This window comes from Adiantum capillus-veneris, chromosome 6 (assembly GCF_014529385.1).
Source record: "Adiantum capillus-veneris isolate H3 chromosome 6, ASM1452938v2, whole genome shotgun sequence".
NCBI lineage: Eukaryota > Viridiplantae > Streptophyta > Polypodiopsida > Polypodiales > Pteridaceae > Adiantum > Adiantum capillus-veneris.
This window is the reverse complement of record NC_140936.1, coordinates 111,200,977-111,217,019: the sequence shown is the minus strand read 5'-3', so window position 1 is coordinate 111,217,019 and position 16,043 is coordinate 111,200,977. Positions and strand designations below refer to the sequence as shown.

Here is a 16,043-nt window from a genome sequence, read left to right as displayed (position 1 = left end):
ATCTTTCGGAATCACATTTCGGACACTTCTCCATGTCTATGTATTCCCCTCTGAAAAGAATGCAGTCATTAGGACAAGCGTGGATAGAATTGTAATCCATCCCCAAGTTTCGCAAAATCTTTCTTGCTTCATCTCGGGAATCTGGCATCACATTGTCAGCTGGTAGTATGTGCTCTTTCAGCAATCTACACAACATAAAAATATGATACAGTCGTGTAAAAATCTATCAGATCATTATACATTTAGAGTTCTATTAAAGTAAACTAATTGTAATAGATCACCTGAAAAGCGCTGTGACGCTAGTGTCACTCCATCCAAACTTTGCCTGCATGTTGAGAAGAACCAGGAGTGCTTTCAATCTAAACATACGTGCTCCATTATACAATGACGTATCGGCTTCACTTTTCATATCATCATAGATAAGCCTTTCTGAATCCATGATCGTCTCGATCATTTCATCAATCTTGGGCTCAAACATTGCCTCGTTGGGAATGTGCTCTGCATGATCATCCCCCGAGCTGTCAGAGGCTACATCTTGTGGCCTCACATATGCTGCTTGACCAAAGCGACTGCGAACACGTCTATTGGGTTGCAAGATTGCTACTTGTTGGCCAGCGTCAGAGTCCGACGAGTTATAATTGGCAACAACTCGATCTATAATAGATGGATCGAACTCGCCAAATTCGCGAACGTGCTGCAAAGAAACACGTCTTGTCCGTCGCACAGCATGCTTGCATTGATTACAAGGACATAAGACCCTCGTTGAGAGATAGGTGTTTCGGTTGGACGGTCCCACATCCTCGTCGCTACTCATAATGAGGATAAAAAACTTATAACCTGGACAAAAAATTTAATATTCTATTGGCATTCTTCGTCTTATCTCTCTCTCTCTCTCTCTCTCTCTCTCTCTCTCTCTCTCTCTCTCTCTCTTTACCTCACATTCTCTAGTCATGTCCAATCCCCGCACACCTCGGTCTAGAGGTGCACGGAGATCAGAACCACCGGGTTATAATCTCGTCTTTATTGGTCAATACCTATATTTGTGGGTACAAGAAATCTACACACCCACGTCTACATGATACTGCATGTAGTGGACAAAACCCCTTTGCCTCTTCTCTAGCTGTAGCACTTCACTTCATCTTAACATCTTTTCATAGTAGATCTTTTCACTGTTCGTCTAACTCTAAACCCTAAACCGTAAGTAATTCTTGCGTGGACTCGATCTAACATAAATAAGCGTAAATCTAAATAAACGTAAATCTAACTAAAAATAAAGCTAAATCTAATTTAACGTAAGTCTAATGACTAGAGGTTGTCTAGATGGTCATTGTGTCGGGGATGTAGTGACTCTTGCCGCCCTGAAGATCCACCTTCTTCTCGATCTTCTGAAGACATTTCACCAGTACTTTTGGATCGACGGAGCCCACCATGAGTGAAGGCAGCAATACCCTATATTCCATTGAGGGCTTTCTTCACCCGCTTCATGCAGGCATCGCAATCTATGGAGACCTAAATCTAATCTAATATAACGTAAATCTAAATCTAGCTTAAATAAACGTAAATCTAGTTAAAAATAAACCTAAATCTAATTTAATGTAAGTCTACATATAACCTAATCTTTAACGTCTTTTAAGATAGTTTCCTACGACGTTATAACTCTCTTCTTCTTGTGTGTGTGCGCGTGTGTGGATGTGTGTGCCAATAAAAAGAGATAAATGGTATAACCTTTCTATCACCCATGCCAAGTATGATAGATTGATTATGCCATTTCCCTCTTGAATAATAGGTCTTGAGTTCAACTCCTCGTCGGCTAGATCTTTAGGTCTTTTAATTTTAACTAGTTTCCTACGACGTTAAATTAGTTTCTCTCTCTTTCTCTCTCAATGTGTGTGCGTTTTTTTGGATCGTATGCATGTTTTCTCTCTCAATGTGTGCGTTTTTTGTTTATGCATGTTCTCTCTCTCTTTTCCTCTCTCAATGCGTGCGTTTTTTGTTTATGCATGCTCTCTCTCTCTTTTTCTCTCTCAATGTGTGTGTGCATTCTTTGTTTATGTATGTGTGTGTGCGTTTTTGTTTTTGTTTGTACTCTCTCTCTCTCTCTCTCTCTCACAAAAACACTATGTGTGTGTGTGAGAGAGAGAGAGAGAGGGAGAGAGAAAGAGGGGAAGGGAACATGAGAATGAGGAGAGGGAAGGAGCATACCTGGCTCTCCTTCCTCTCCTCGTGTGTGTGTGTGTGTGTGTGTGTGGAGAAGAAAAAGAGAGAGAGAGAGAGAGAGAGTGAGTGAGGGAGAGCGTTACCTGCTCCTTGCTTGAGGGCGCCGAAAAACTCAGATCTGAGATCTGAGTTTTTGGACGCGCTCGGTTATTTTTTTATCCCAGCCGGCGTCGCTATGAGCGTCGCAAATTTACAAAGAAATTTGCGACGCTCATAGCGACGTCGGGAAAATTTTTTTTGAGCGTCGCTGTGTGAGCGTCGCTAATATGAAGAGCCTCTTGTAGTGGAAGAAGAAGGAGAAGATGGAGATGGAGCAAGAGCACTCTTCAATTGCACAAATGAGAAAATAGGTCAATTTTAGGTTTAGGTGACTTTTATATGAGCTCGCCCCATTCACACTCGGGCGCCCATTCTTAGCCAACTAACCCTTGAATGTTCCAGTTAGAGTGCGCCTCTCATCGGCGATCACTCTTACCCTTTTCCTATTGGACCGACAAGCCCGGTATCTGACTCTACCAAATAAATAATACGACGTTTGTCGTAGGTGATAGAAATGTGCGTGAGGGTTAACATGCCCCCCTTCCTGATGTAGATTCCGTCTTCGAAAGCTATTGAGCTGAAGCTCGTTCGTCGAGGTGAAAGAGCATTTGAGATGAATGTCCCTAGCCTTCTTTAGTCAATGCAAAATCAAACAACATTGGCACAGTCATTGCATTCTCATATATAATTAAAAAGCATATGCAATTGTAGACAAACAAATTGATTGGTAACAAAATTTTAAACCATTTGTCATCAATAAACATTAAATTGTAATATAATCAAATGCATAAACATTTGTAAAGGTCAAAAACTAAACAAGTATGGGGTCGCTAATTTAATGGTCGAAAGACACCAGAGGTCAACTATTAATACCATGGGCAAGCTTCTTAATTTTCTTTGGTCAATTAAGTGTTTAATCGCGAGAGCCAAGTATTTTATGTCCGAGGGCTGGCTAGAGGCTATACCTAGAAGACCTTGTAGTTAAGCTACGATAAAAGGAATTGCTCATGAAATCATCACCTGACTTATTTCCTTTTCTTTGACCCCCCAAAGTCTTTTCACAGAAATTTAATTTTGATGTGTGTTCTTATTTTGTATGCCTTGGGTTTTTTGCTTTTCAAGGAAAAGCGCCCACACTGGGAACCTCTAGGGCTCTAGTACCATAGGCGATACATGTGAGTGAAGTACCAAATCAAGCTGAGATTTCTCTTCCAGCTTAAGATTTTATATTGTGGTACTTTGATTTATTTATTTTTTGGTCGTTTTCACCATTTTAATTTTGTAACTTTGGGGGGTCATATAACACTGTTACCCTCCCCAGGCTCATCACATTAGTAAACTCCCTTTATAATACTTATTAAGCTAAAGGTCAATAGGGACTAAGCCCACTAGAAAGCCCTAGTACATTGCACACAATGCTGCATAAATCGGATTAAGAACCTAAGTAACCATTGATCATTAGGAAGGCATTCCCCATGGTATTAAGAGAAGATCTCTAACGCCTAGCTTGGTCAAACTAGCTTAGTCGGACTGCTTGATTTTTAAACCTAGACAAGTGATTATGACAAAAATCACTTTCTTGACTTTGCATGGTTGGAGTACAACAAGTGAAAGGTTCACAGTGGATTTCTAAAACAATAAGAAAGTGATAAAATCATTAGGTTGAGTACAACTGGAATCAGTGTTCGAGAAAGGATTGCCTCAGCTTAGCCATGAGCCAGTTGAAAATTGAGACTAGCCGATTGCAAACCATGGTAAAGGGAAGAAAAATCGGTGAAATATGTGAGAAAATAGTTCAAAAATCGTGCAAATTGTAAATTTGTGCTAGTCTTTCCAGTTTGCTTTTGTGTGAGGAGGAAACTCGATCGATGACAGCTTAATAAAAGAGATTTTCTCGAATATTGACTAGAAATAAGTTATAGAATGCAAGAAAAGTCAAGCTATATGAGACAGTGAAATGAAATGTGAAATAAAAAGAACTCATCAATATATATATATATATATGTGTGTGTGTGTGTGTGTGAATATAAATAAATAAATATATGTATGTATATGTGTATCCATGTATCTATAGAATTTACTAGAATTATGCAAGACGAAGCTTCACTTTAACATTCTAAAAGAATAGAATGCAAAAAAAGTCAAGACATGTAATGATGTGAAATGAAAGGTGAAATAAAAAGATCCATTTACTATTTTAAGACTGAAATAACATTAAGGTAATTCTTCATCATCACTGAAAAGTCATCCCTATCCCAACTCTTCTTTAAGGCTTCTTTTAGAAAGCCAAAAATGATGGGCTTTTGGCTACCTTTATTCTAATACTGGTAGGCCTTGTTTCATTGGGAAAATAAGATGAAGGTTCACGCTAGCATTTTAAAACAATAAAACAAAAGGGAAGTCAAGCCATGAAAGGCTTGAAAATGAAGGGAATGACAAGGGACCCATTGCCAAACTCGGAAAAAAAAAATCATTTGTTCATAAAAAGTAGTCCAATCAATGTAAGTAAAATAAAATATTAAATATACGTCTAACTTTCTTCTTCTCCAAGGTAGGTCCAATCAACAATGTAAAAGATAATAAAATATCAAATGTACTCCAAACTTCCTTCTCCTCTAAGGCTTGTTTTAGAGGTTAGCCAATTTTTTTGAGGTCATGTCCATCAAAACTTATTCTTGTGAAATTGTTTTTTAAGTTTTATGTTGCTACCTCAAGGCTCAATAGCCACTCAAATTTGTAAAAATAAATTTAGCCTTTCAAAAGCTTTTTTTGAGTACATGCACTTGATTGACTTGAGAGGTAAAAGACCATTCTACTTGTGAAGACCAAGTGAAATTTTTAAAAAACTTGAGTTGCACCATTTTGAAGATTTTTTATTGCATTATTTTTCTCAACTATTGAAAACAAGGTGAAAGTTCACTATGGCCTACATAAGGTTCAGACCGGAGAAGAATCTAATAATAAAAGTTACTTTGTGAGAGGAAACAAGAAAGTAAAAAAGTGACGCTAACTTTTTAAAACATTTGTTATCACAATTAAATAATATGTTTTCTGAAACAAATGTAACAATAAACTATCTGGATTGTCATATATTTCAAAAACATTTTTTAAAAAATTTGAAAAACCACTTGGAAGCATTGTAGCAAATTGAAGGAAAGAAAAAGTGGAAGAGGACAAGAACCCAATATTCAATAGCCCTCTTTTAAAAGAGAGGTATACAAATGTCAACATCTCTCACAAAAACCTACAGAAAGTATTAAGAAAGCAAGTTTTTTGCCATATGGCACTAATGGGCAAGTTTTATCCCAATGATCCACAATTGCACCAAAAAATCAACCCTTCACTAAGGACTCCTTAAGTGTCCAGAAATGTTTTTTTACAACTTTACATCTCATACTCCACATTAGCAAGCCTTGTGAAAATTTAACTTGGTATTGATGTGAAAAACTTGTGCAGGTTATCAGAGGTACTAACGACCTTTGTTGATCGATATTGTTTTTGATATGTGGCATAACCACCTTATTTGAGAGCTTGGTGGCCCTCTATTATTGCACCTAGACAGTTTCAATGTATGAGAGTGATGACTTTGAACTATGGGATTGCAATAACTTAGGGTTTATTAAGAAATTCAATACCTATAATAAGGTGACACTCGTCGACACATAGGTGAGGATGAGTCTTGAGGTAAGTTGTGATGCTACAAGTGAAGTTTGAACGACACACATGCTAGACGACCCCCCCCCCCCCCCGCCGGCCCTCCCCCCTTCTTTAATAATTGACACCTCCCTAAGAGGTGAGATCAATTGCCCACATTAGGCATTGCAAGGCTCGAGAAATCTGGTGTTGGATCACATTTTTTAACTAAGTGTGAACTAAGCGTTTGCGGACTCAATGTGAACTTGATTTAAACACAGTGTGCACTACACCAAAAATGGTGTGAACTTGGGAGGGTATATGCACCACATTGTGAATTCGATGTGAACTAAGCATGAATTAGATGTGAACTCATCCATGACGACATGACCTATAAACTTAGCACACATTCATTTCAACAAGTACGCGATAGTTTAGCGGTTAGACTCGTATTCAAGCCCGGATTCAAGATCCTTGGGAATCTTTCACATTCCCTAGAGAATCCAAGGGTTACTAGTATGTGACCGGCGCGTTGGTGCGGCCAAAGGAGTATCATTCAAATTTGGTTAACCCCCCTCCCTCCTTCTTCAAAGGGATAACATGTGTCACTATTCTTCATGCATCCAATTCAAGGTAGTGACAACCATCTTTATTATGTGCAATAAGGTTTTACATGCTTTCTGGTATCAACCTAAATCATATCTATGTTGTGCGACAACAGAAAGTGCATAGAGAATTGAATGAACATAACAACTATAGAACATAAACTTAAAAGATTGCACGTTTGGGAGGGAGGGAGAGAGAGAGATAGATAGCAGGAAACTAAAAGAAAAACAACAATCCACTTCCATTACTGTAAGTAGTATTTGTAAGCATAACCTAATATTTATCTTTAAAGAAAAGGTTTTTTGAAAGCCACTAAATCTTAACTAACAAAACAATTGCAACTTCAAAACGACAACCTTCGGGATGTTGCATTTGGTATTCGTAGAACCCATGGGCCCACATAACAAACGCTCCTACCAAAAAGACGATGCTCCTCATGCAGGGTGTACAATACAATCCTCCAATTCTCATACCTATCCCTATAAGAGTATTTTGCATTGGCCGGCAAGCGATCTCCAAGCTCCGAACCCGTATGCAAGCTGAACCTGCATTACGATTTAAAGCCACACTAATGTGAAAGTATCCTTGTAGTCCTCCAAAAAACTCATGCACTTCCATTTAAATGTTATCACGATAATAGTGATTCCTGCATGCCAACAGGTTAAGTACAATAAGTTCAATAACCACACAAAATATAAAAAAGCATTGTGCTTCACTGATGTTCCTCACCTAACAACTTCAAAGCTTTCAATAATGTGTACTACATCGTGCGTAGTGAGTGGGCCTCTCCAACCAGGTGGATCTACATGAGAAAATTATCAGTTTGAACACCAAGCTGAAAATTAATAAACGATATACTTAGATGTTACCATAGATATAAAATGGCGGATGATGAAGCATCCAACTAAATGTAGATAGTCTCCAATGCATTCTTTGACGTGGCATCTATAAATAGAACATTTCAACCCCATCCAAGAAACATCATAACATCAGTTTTTCATGACAATCGAAGAGAATTGAATCAACATAACAACTATAGTATGTGACCCATATGTTGGTGCAAACCAAAAGAGCACACTTATAATACCACTATAACTCTTAAATTTGTAACAAAATCCTAACTCTCGATCACTCGCAGACATGCATACAGAGCCGCACAAATCTACTCGTTTATGTATACATAAGTCATAATATTTCAACATTCCCACATAATGAGACAAAAAAACATGAAAAATATCGCACATATGCAAGAACTTAAAATAGAAGGCAACACTTAGTTTTAAGATTCTAATGCCTTTTTTTTAAAGAAATAACGCCAAATGCAATACCAATAAACCTTCAAACACCAAAAGATTTTATTCATAATTTACATTATCTACTCAATGCAAAATATCAGAACTCCCTGTAAACAACCAAAATAGTTAGCAGTACAGGATGCTTTGGTGGAGTTTCAATTAGCAATATATAATAACTACAATAATATCCAAATTTCCTACACCTATCATACATCGATGACCCATTTTGCAAATGAAACCCCACAAACTATGTCATCTTGTTTGAACCTTTCACAAGTTCTACATTATACAACCTTTGTGGATGCACATCATAACAGGGGCCAACTGGTCCATAATCTCCAAAGCAAAGGGTTTTAAAGGAGGAAGTTTGTTGTTTACAAAGAGAAAACGAACTTCAAGCATATGCATATGCATCAATACAATAAAATATCCAATTGAAGTGGTTTCGTGTGCATGACCCCAGTCCGAAGTTTTATACAATGGTCTGCAATGGGTCTAGCAATTTCTATTCAATTATTTGAGAGTGCAAAAAGTGAACCAAATCCAAAGGAGTAACACAATTTCTACTTGTAAACCTAAAGGTAATTTTCACAATGAAATTTAGATAGTGGAAAAATATCTTAGGATCTATCGAGCTTTGAAGTATTTCATTTCAATCTTGAAGCTCACATAGCTAAGCATAGTCGTAGTGATTGAAGCATCTTTTCTAACGACATGCTACCTTATGTACCCAAGCCACAAAGGTAGTACTTCATATTTCTTTGACATAAATATCATCTCAACCAAGGTCTCAAAACTTAACTTAAGTATACTCAATGGCTTCATGCCATGTAGATCAAGCAACACAAGTATAAAAACAAATTCACCCTACCAACGTAGTTCAAAGCAAGGTATGCTTTAGTACATCAAGACAATGAATCAAATTAGCACACAAAAGTACGTGCCTCAATTATTTCTAGTAGCGAAGGTTGAACGTTGCTACATGGCACGCGCATCAGAAGCTCGAGCCATCTTTGTCATCAACGCATTCAATCGATTCAGTTCGACCTCGAGCCGTGTGACCTATCCTTCTAGATCAAGGACCTGGTCCTTAAGTGCATCAATTTGGGTCTGGATTTCCCTATTGGACATGTGTGAGCTTTGAATTGATTCAAATTGTTGCTCCATGCGCACCAACATGTCGAAATGGTGTTCCTCATTGTGGGTCATTCCGCCATTGAAGCGTTGTGCACATAAATGCACCTCATTGCGAAGGTCTACAATTGTTGGCCATTGGCTTGTTGAGCCACTTCCAAAAGTGCTTCCAAGTGTCTTTCAAAGTTCAATTGCCTAGACTCACTACGGGAAAAGAAGTCCCATAATGCAGCCATAAGTTGGTCATTCCCATCATTTACCATAGGATTGACAGAAGAGGATCCCACACATCGAGCACTTCTCTTTGCCGCTCAAACATTGGCAAGCCTTGGAGGAGTGGACTCAATACCATCAGACTCAGTCTCAACGATGGAATTGTTATTAGTGTTTTCCATAGCTATACCATTAAAAAAGTACATCACAATGCATATAAAGCTGAACTATGTGTTAACTACCACGAAGGAAGCAATCCCTTGCACAATATTAAAAACATAACATCTTATCATGCCAAAAAAACATAATCTACACAAAGCATAAGAGGTGCAAGTTCAAGAAGGACACAAAGTGACTTTTCTCACACTTCCCAGAAACATGCATGATTTTCTCTCTTTCTTATCACCTCCCTCTCTCTCTCTCTCTCTCTCTCTCTCTCTCTCTCTCTCAACATAGGAACCTATCCTCTCACAAATGTGAGGATCAATGCATAGAATTGTTGTGCTTAAACAAAAATCTCTAAGATATGAATCTACTATCTTAGATCCCTCAAACTCAAACCACAATTCAAAAACTCTATTGCATAGAATTAGAAAAGTCAAACTAAACATCCAAATATTCAACGTACATTGTCTAAAATGGATCACAAACATGGAGAAGTTGATGATATGTTTGTCATAGAAACAAACTCGTTTAAGGACACTATTGTGCCACAAATGATCTAAGAGGCAATATCAACGTAGCTCGCTTCATCGTGCAATTGGCAATTGGCTGGGAGTTTCTCCATTCCTAAATTAAGGACAGTTTTTCCATCCCAAGGTTGAGTTATCTCCTGGATTAACAAAAGAAAGTAGTGAAAAAGGGAGACTTTTTTTAAATAATATAGTCGAAGCACCAAACCCAACAATTTACACGTACCAGTTATTGCATCTACGTATGGAACGGCCAAACATGCAAGCTGTTTAGGCAAGTAGATTTGGTAGATTAACTCAGAGAACCTAGAACTTTGGAGGTACTCTTAATCATTGGGAACAGAGTATCCTTCATATCTAGCAAACCAGTGAGCATCATCTTCATCTTGGGAAGACACACACTCCTTCCTTACCGAGTAGACACTGTACTCAACATCAGAGGAGTATGCCAAAATATGCAATGTAAAAATATCAATAGATGGCAACTTTGTAAGGTCCGTAACACAAAAAGAAACAAAAAAGCCATGAATCTTACTTTACGCAAGTGAATTCCTGATTTCACGCGTACACACCTGGTCTTGTAGTGCTTTCGGATGGTCCTAACAATTTTTTCGTGCGGCAAAGGTGCGCACCAAAAACGTGGCTCTGCTCAAAATAATTTTAAAAAATCAAGGTCCCAAAAGGAACACAATAAGTCTCCACATAATGCCTTAATGATGGACAAAAACATACCAGGGTATGGATGATCTTCTACATCTAACAGAAAGGAAACCTCGGAGATGTAAGAAATCTGATCCATGATCTATACAGCCAAATGGAAACCAAAAAACAGACAATGTGAGGAAGGAACAAAACCTTCACATGACATAGTTTAGTATATGGTATGGAGAGAGGTAGAAAATTGATTCATGAAATATTTTATGAAGAAGAAGACAATGATAAGAAGGATTGGAGCATTCATATGGTATTGTTTAATATCTCATGATACACAATGTTTGTTGTTAGTGCAGTTGTTTCGTTCACATCAATGTCACGTAGGAGAATCTTCACTCCAACAGGTGAACGTACGCGTGATAAAGCAACATACAATTGTCCATGAGTTAAAGACCTGTGTCACCAAGGATAGCCCCAACACAACAATGCTTTGGCCCTGTGACTTATTTATCGTCATACAAAAAGCCAATCTAACTGGAAATTGTCTTCGTCTAAGAACAAATGGCAAATTCGTGCCAGAATGCACAAAACATATTCGAGGGATAAAAACCATGGTCCCAACCCGTGTACCTGTAATAACTTCTGCCTCCAAAACTCTAGCATGAAATGCCTTGCACACCAAGCGTGTCCCATTGCATAGACCTGGACTTGGGTCAAGATTTCATTGTAGAATTATTGGGGCGTTCATCTTTAACTCCAAGCAATGTGTTGGAAATCCACCACCCATGTTTAGCCCATTTAAAAACTCCACAGAGTATAAGGATGAATCTTGCATAGAATTTTCCACAACAGAGTCAGCACTAAAGTATTGCACAACATCACCTTTCATTGTGTACAGGGCCCTAGCATTGAGAATATCAACATTTGAGTTTTTGGGAGCAAGGATGGCTCGCTCTTTGAAGTATTTTGCATGGCCCACATCTTGATCCAATTTTGAATAAATGCAACCTATCAATACATCTAACGGAGACGAAGAAAGCACCATGTGACGGGGAATCATCATCTTCTATTCATCACCACTTGTCAAAGTCCCCTTTCCTACATCCATAAGCCATTCTCTGTAGGCAGAATTTGCAACGTCACCATCTCCCACACGCATGTTATGTGCCAATTTAAGGATCTTCACATGATTCCATAAGTGTGATTGACAAAGTGTAGCATCAACAATGTCAGCACTTGCTCCCTTGAACACCACTGGTAAGATTTGTCTAAAATCACCCCCAAGAAACAACACTTTTCCACCAAATGGCCTTCTTGAGCACATGATATCTTGCAAAGACCTGTCCAAAGCCTCAAAGGCATATCGATGCATCATAGGAGCTTCATCCCACACAATCAACTTGCATAGTCTAAGCAATTCAGCAAGCTGACCCTGAACAGGGATATTGCATGTGCTACAACTATTGAGCTCCAAGGGTATCTTGAACCTGGAATGTGTGGTGCGTTCATTTCATAGTAGCAATGTTGAAATCCCAGAAGATGTTGTGGCCAATGCAACTCCTCCTTCTACACGTACACGTGACAACAAACAGTTGTACAAATAAGTTTTTCCAGTCCCTGCAGGCCCATCTAGGAAAAAAGTAGCCCCACCATCAAGACTCAATCCATGCAAAACGATCTCAAAAGCAATCCTTTGATCTTCATTTAGAGTTTGCTCCATTGCATGTGACACAAATAGCTCTTGTGTTGTATCACAACATTGTTCTTGGAAAAGCAAGTTGTTTTCATTACGTGTCACAAAGCGCTCATCAGGCATTGGAATTCCAGGATATTCAGTTAAACTTCATCCAAATGTACCAAGAATGTTATGTAAATCTCTCAACGCATATCCTTCAGCAACCTGTGCACATCCATCCAAGGACTCATATCTCGACTCCAACATGTGTTGGTAGTCCTCAGACAAAAAATGTCGAAATCTTTCCCATAAGAGATGAGGGGAGGAGGGTTCACAAAATAATAGAATGGTCACAAGCAAATGTCTCAATTGCAAGCCTGTATGTGTACTGCAAGCTTCCTCCATGCAACCAAACCATTCCCCATCATCCTCCAAGATACCTCTTGCGATGCATGTTGCCTTGAATGTTGTGAACAATACGCCATTTACAATACGCAAATCCTCAAATGATTTGCATCCTTTACAAATAGTCAAAAGCAAATGGACATAATATCATTCACATGCAGAGGGATGCACAAAATACATCCACCCATGCAAGGTGATGAACTATTGAGCTCACCACATGGGCCATGAATATTACAACTGATAATGATATCATGCAACATTTGAAACTGATTTTTATATGGCAGCTCTACACAAACCATCTTGTCATAGTCAAATGTTGATTGAGGCTTACATCGAGGATCTAGAATCAATAATGTATAAGAATGTGGCAAGCCTCTCTTTTGGAACTCCACGACAGACATGTAAGCCACCACTTTTCCAAAAATGTCTTTCTTCAAGATGTACTTCATCATGCTCAAGTGTTTCAGGAAGAAAACCCTAGTGGTTATGTCTGGTCGATCAACAGAAACCTGTCCTGGAAGCAATGCCTCATTTATTTTTGGACATTTAGGGTTACATGTGAATGTGATAAATAGGTTTGGCTTTCCCTTTGCATGGACAATTGCCATTGCATCTTGATATAATTGGTACATGTGCCGAGGGCCGCCTATAAAAGATGAGGGTAAGACAATTCTTCGACCCACAGATCGTCCAAGAACAACATCACTCTCAGACAAATGCACCATGTCAGCCAAGCCTGCGTACAATTCTACCCTCAACGTCTGCTGATTTCTACGAACCAATGCAAGAATACACTCCTCGATGACACAATATGCATCGACCATAAATTGCTGAAGTAAATGACCCCCGCGAAGCAAGCATGATTCTGTATCAGCACGAACTTGTAGCCGATATGCATAATACTCTCGTTGAGTGACACATTGTCGACTAACTAAGGCATCCAAAAGGCCATGCACATTAGCATAAGGAATCTTGACATGTCATCCATCTTCTCCCGTGGAAACAAAAGAACATATAGTAGTGGCATGTACGACCTGTGTAGATTTAAAATTCTCTGCAACCTTCCATCTTGACAATGTATCACAATGTCTCGACGACCAATTGTTTGTACTTCCCCTTGACCTAGCATAATTGCAGCAACCTCATTGCCAACAGGTATCAAGTACTGCCTGGAAGTATTTCTATTCTCACAAATTGTCATTTTGATCTCCACACCAGGGCTATCACGCAACATTCTACCAACATTGTAGAAGGCATTGGCATATGGATTACATGATCGCATCATCATTGACAATGCTTCAAGAGTGGAAAAATCCAAACCATCCAAGGAACTCATACGATTTTGAACCTCGTGCTCAGTATCATATACATACATCTGTGAAAATTTTGGCACCCCTTCTTCATGTGGCGCCAAAGAACCAATTCGATGATACAAACTCCCATGTACATGAAAGCAATATGCACCAGACCTACCCATCAATGTCTCATCAATAGTAGCTCCAAGAGATGCAAATGCCATCACACTGTTGTAACTCCTGATGTTTCTTCTAAAAGACCTACTCAAAGCATCACTATTATTGAGTAGCCTCTCCAATACATATGGTGGTTCTGCAAGAGCAAAGAGAGATACTTTCCCACCTTTGCAACAATATCTTCCTGTGGATGGCATATGTTCATTCTTCATTTCACACGGCCAAAGACGTGCACCACAAAACTCACAGGAGGAGGACATGGTTCCTGTATGATTTGTATGCAATGAGACATGTGTCAATGGCAGCATGGAAGGGTGAACCCCTTGTATATAGGGATAGGCATGTAAAATGCAAGCAATGCCTCCAAGTGATGTGTCATGAACATAAGGGGCTTGCTCCTCCTTTTGTGTGTCTATGAGAGGGCAGAAGTGACCGTCATGTTGATGGCGTTTCTCTCTTATGCTGGAGGTGTGTTACCTTGCCCGTTGTCGAAGATATCTTCTTGTCGCATCCAAACATGAAAGAGTGTGTTGTCTTCATCCTTTTCCTTGCATGCCAGTTTGCAGAGGGGCTTGTGGAACATAAACATCACCATCGACACAACCCTCCACGAATGTGGAAGGACTCCTACCATGACCATGGTCATTTGTTGCGGAAGGCAAGGTACTGATGGGGGCTTTTCACAAGCCAAGCTCCCATACCCCTCTTCTCTCGTCCCCACCCCATGGAAACCTCCTCTTAGGGAGGGAGTGATAAAAGGCATTGGAAAAGTAAGAAAAAAAATAAAGTATGATTATGTAAATATATGAGAAAGGTAAAATAGGCCACCTCATGCCTGCGGGGCAGCCCATCCCCACCTTGCCTCTTTTTTCTTCACTGTTGCCCCGCCGTGTGTCCCTTTTCCTCTCCTCCACTCAAAAGGTCAACCCCCTCTCTCTTCCTCTTGTCCTTTCTCCTTTCTCTCTCCCCTCAAGCTACCCCACCTCTCACCAATAATGCATTCTAACTCACCAATAATGCACCCTAACTCACATGCAACTTATCCTATCTTCCAAAATAGTATACCCCACCCCCCTTTCTCTCTCCTATCATATCCCATGACCCAAATACCCCCCTCTCTCTCTAAAGGGCGCCATGTCTCTTGTCTTGTAGCTAAATAACCTCCCCCACACTCACACACACTGAGTTTCACTGAAAAAGGTACCCACAGACCCATCCCCACCCGGTGGTTACCTGATTTTTCTTGTGTTCACACACATCTGCACACAGATTCACCTCTGAACACACTCCCCTCTCTCCCCTCTTGTAATTACTTTATTCTCCATGTCACCTCTCACTTTTTTTCATCAACCCATCTCACTCTTAGTCTCTCTCATGAGACTGCTGTTTTGGCACATATACACACAGCCAGACAAGTGGGGCCCACAGTCACATGGCCTATGTAGATAATGATTTCTTCATTTCTAAATTCTAGAATTTCTCCCCCCTCCTCCCCTATATAAAGAGGGGTCACCATCACACTAAACACAGACAACATCACCAAAGAGTACACTATGCACTGTGTGTGCCTAGTGCACACACACACACACACACCCACACCATCACCATCACCGCAATCACCATGCTTGTCTTGAGCATGACCTCTACACCATTGGCTATGGAAGATGAAGGGCAACTAAATGAAGGATGATGGCCATAACCCTCGTGCGAGTCTTCGCCATCAACTCCCATCTATCCGCCATGTGCTCTACCACTCTCTCCCTTCTCATTCCCCTACCCTATGCTTCCCATTTCATCGCCTTATTCTCTAAATAAAGCTTGACGTTTTGTGAGTATGTTTTCTTGCAATGTTTTGCCCATGTGAGGTGTGCGGAATCGCCACCTAGTCTTGTGTTTGGAGTGAGCTTGTGTATGTGTGAAGGGTGTGCGGATTCGCCATCCTTCTGTGGTGCCTAAGTACTAAGCCGCTATACCCCCTCCCTCACTCACTCTCTCTCTCTCTCTCTCT

General features: G+C 39.7%; 2 protein-coding genes across 2 annotated transcripts; both read right to left on the bottom strand.

Moving 5' to 3' along the window:
• Positions 1-11,204: 11,204 nt before the first annotated feature.
• LOC147456090 (uncharacterized) lies at positions 11,205-11,528 on the bottom strand. The gene has a single exon (XM_086513807.1). The coding sequence runs from the start codon at positions 11,526-11,528 to the stop codon at positions 11,205-11,207; it is 324 nt and encodes a 107-aa protein (XP_086369933.1).
• A 21-nt stretch (positions 11,529-11,549) lies between these two features.
• On the bottom strand, positions 11,550-14,295 carry LOC147456089 (uncharacterized). Its single transcript, XM_086513806.1, has 6 exons — positions 13,598-14,295; positions 13,169-13,490; positions 12,778-13,072; positions 12,574-12,676; positions 12,060-12,324; positions 11,550-11,915 (listed from the first exon to the last, which is right to left on the bottom strand). Exons 1-6 carry the CDS (start codon positions 14,293-14,295, stop codon positions 11,550-11,552), a joined length of 2,049 nt encoding a protein of 682 aa, XP_086369932.1.
• Positions 14,296-16,043: the final 1,748 nt, after the last annotated feature.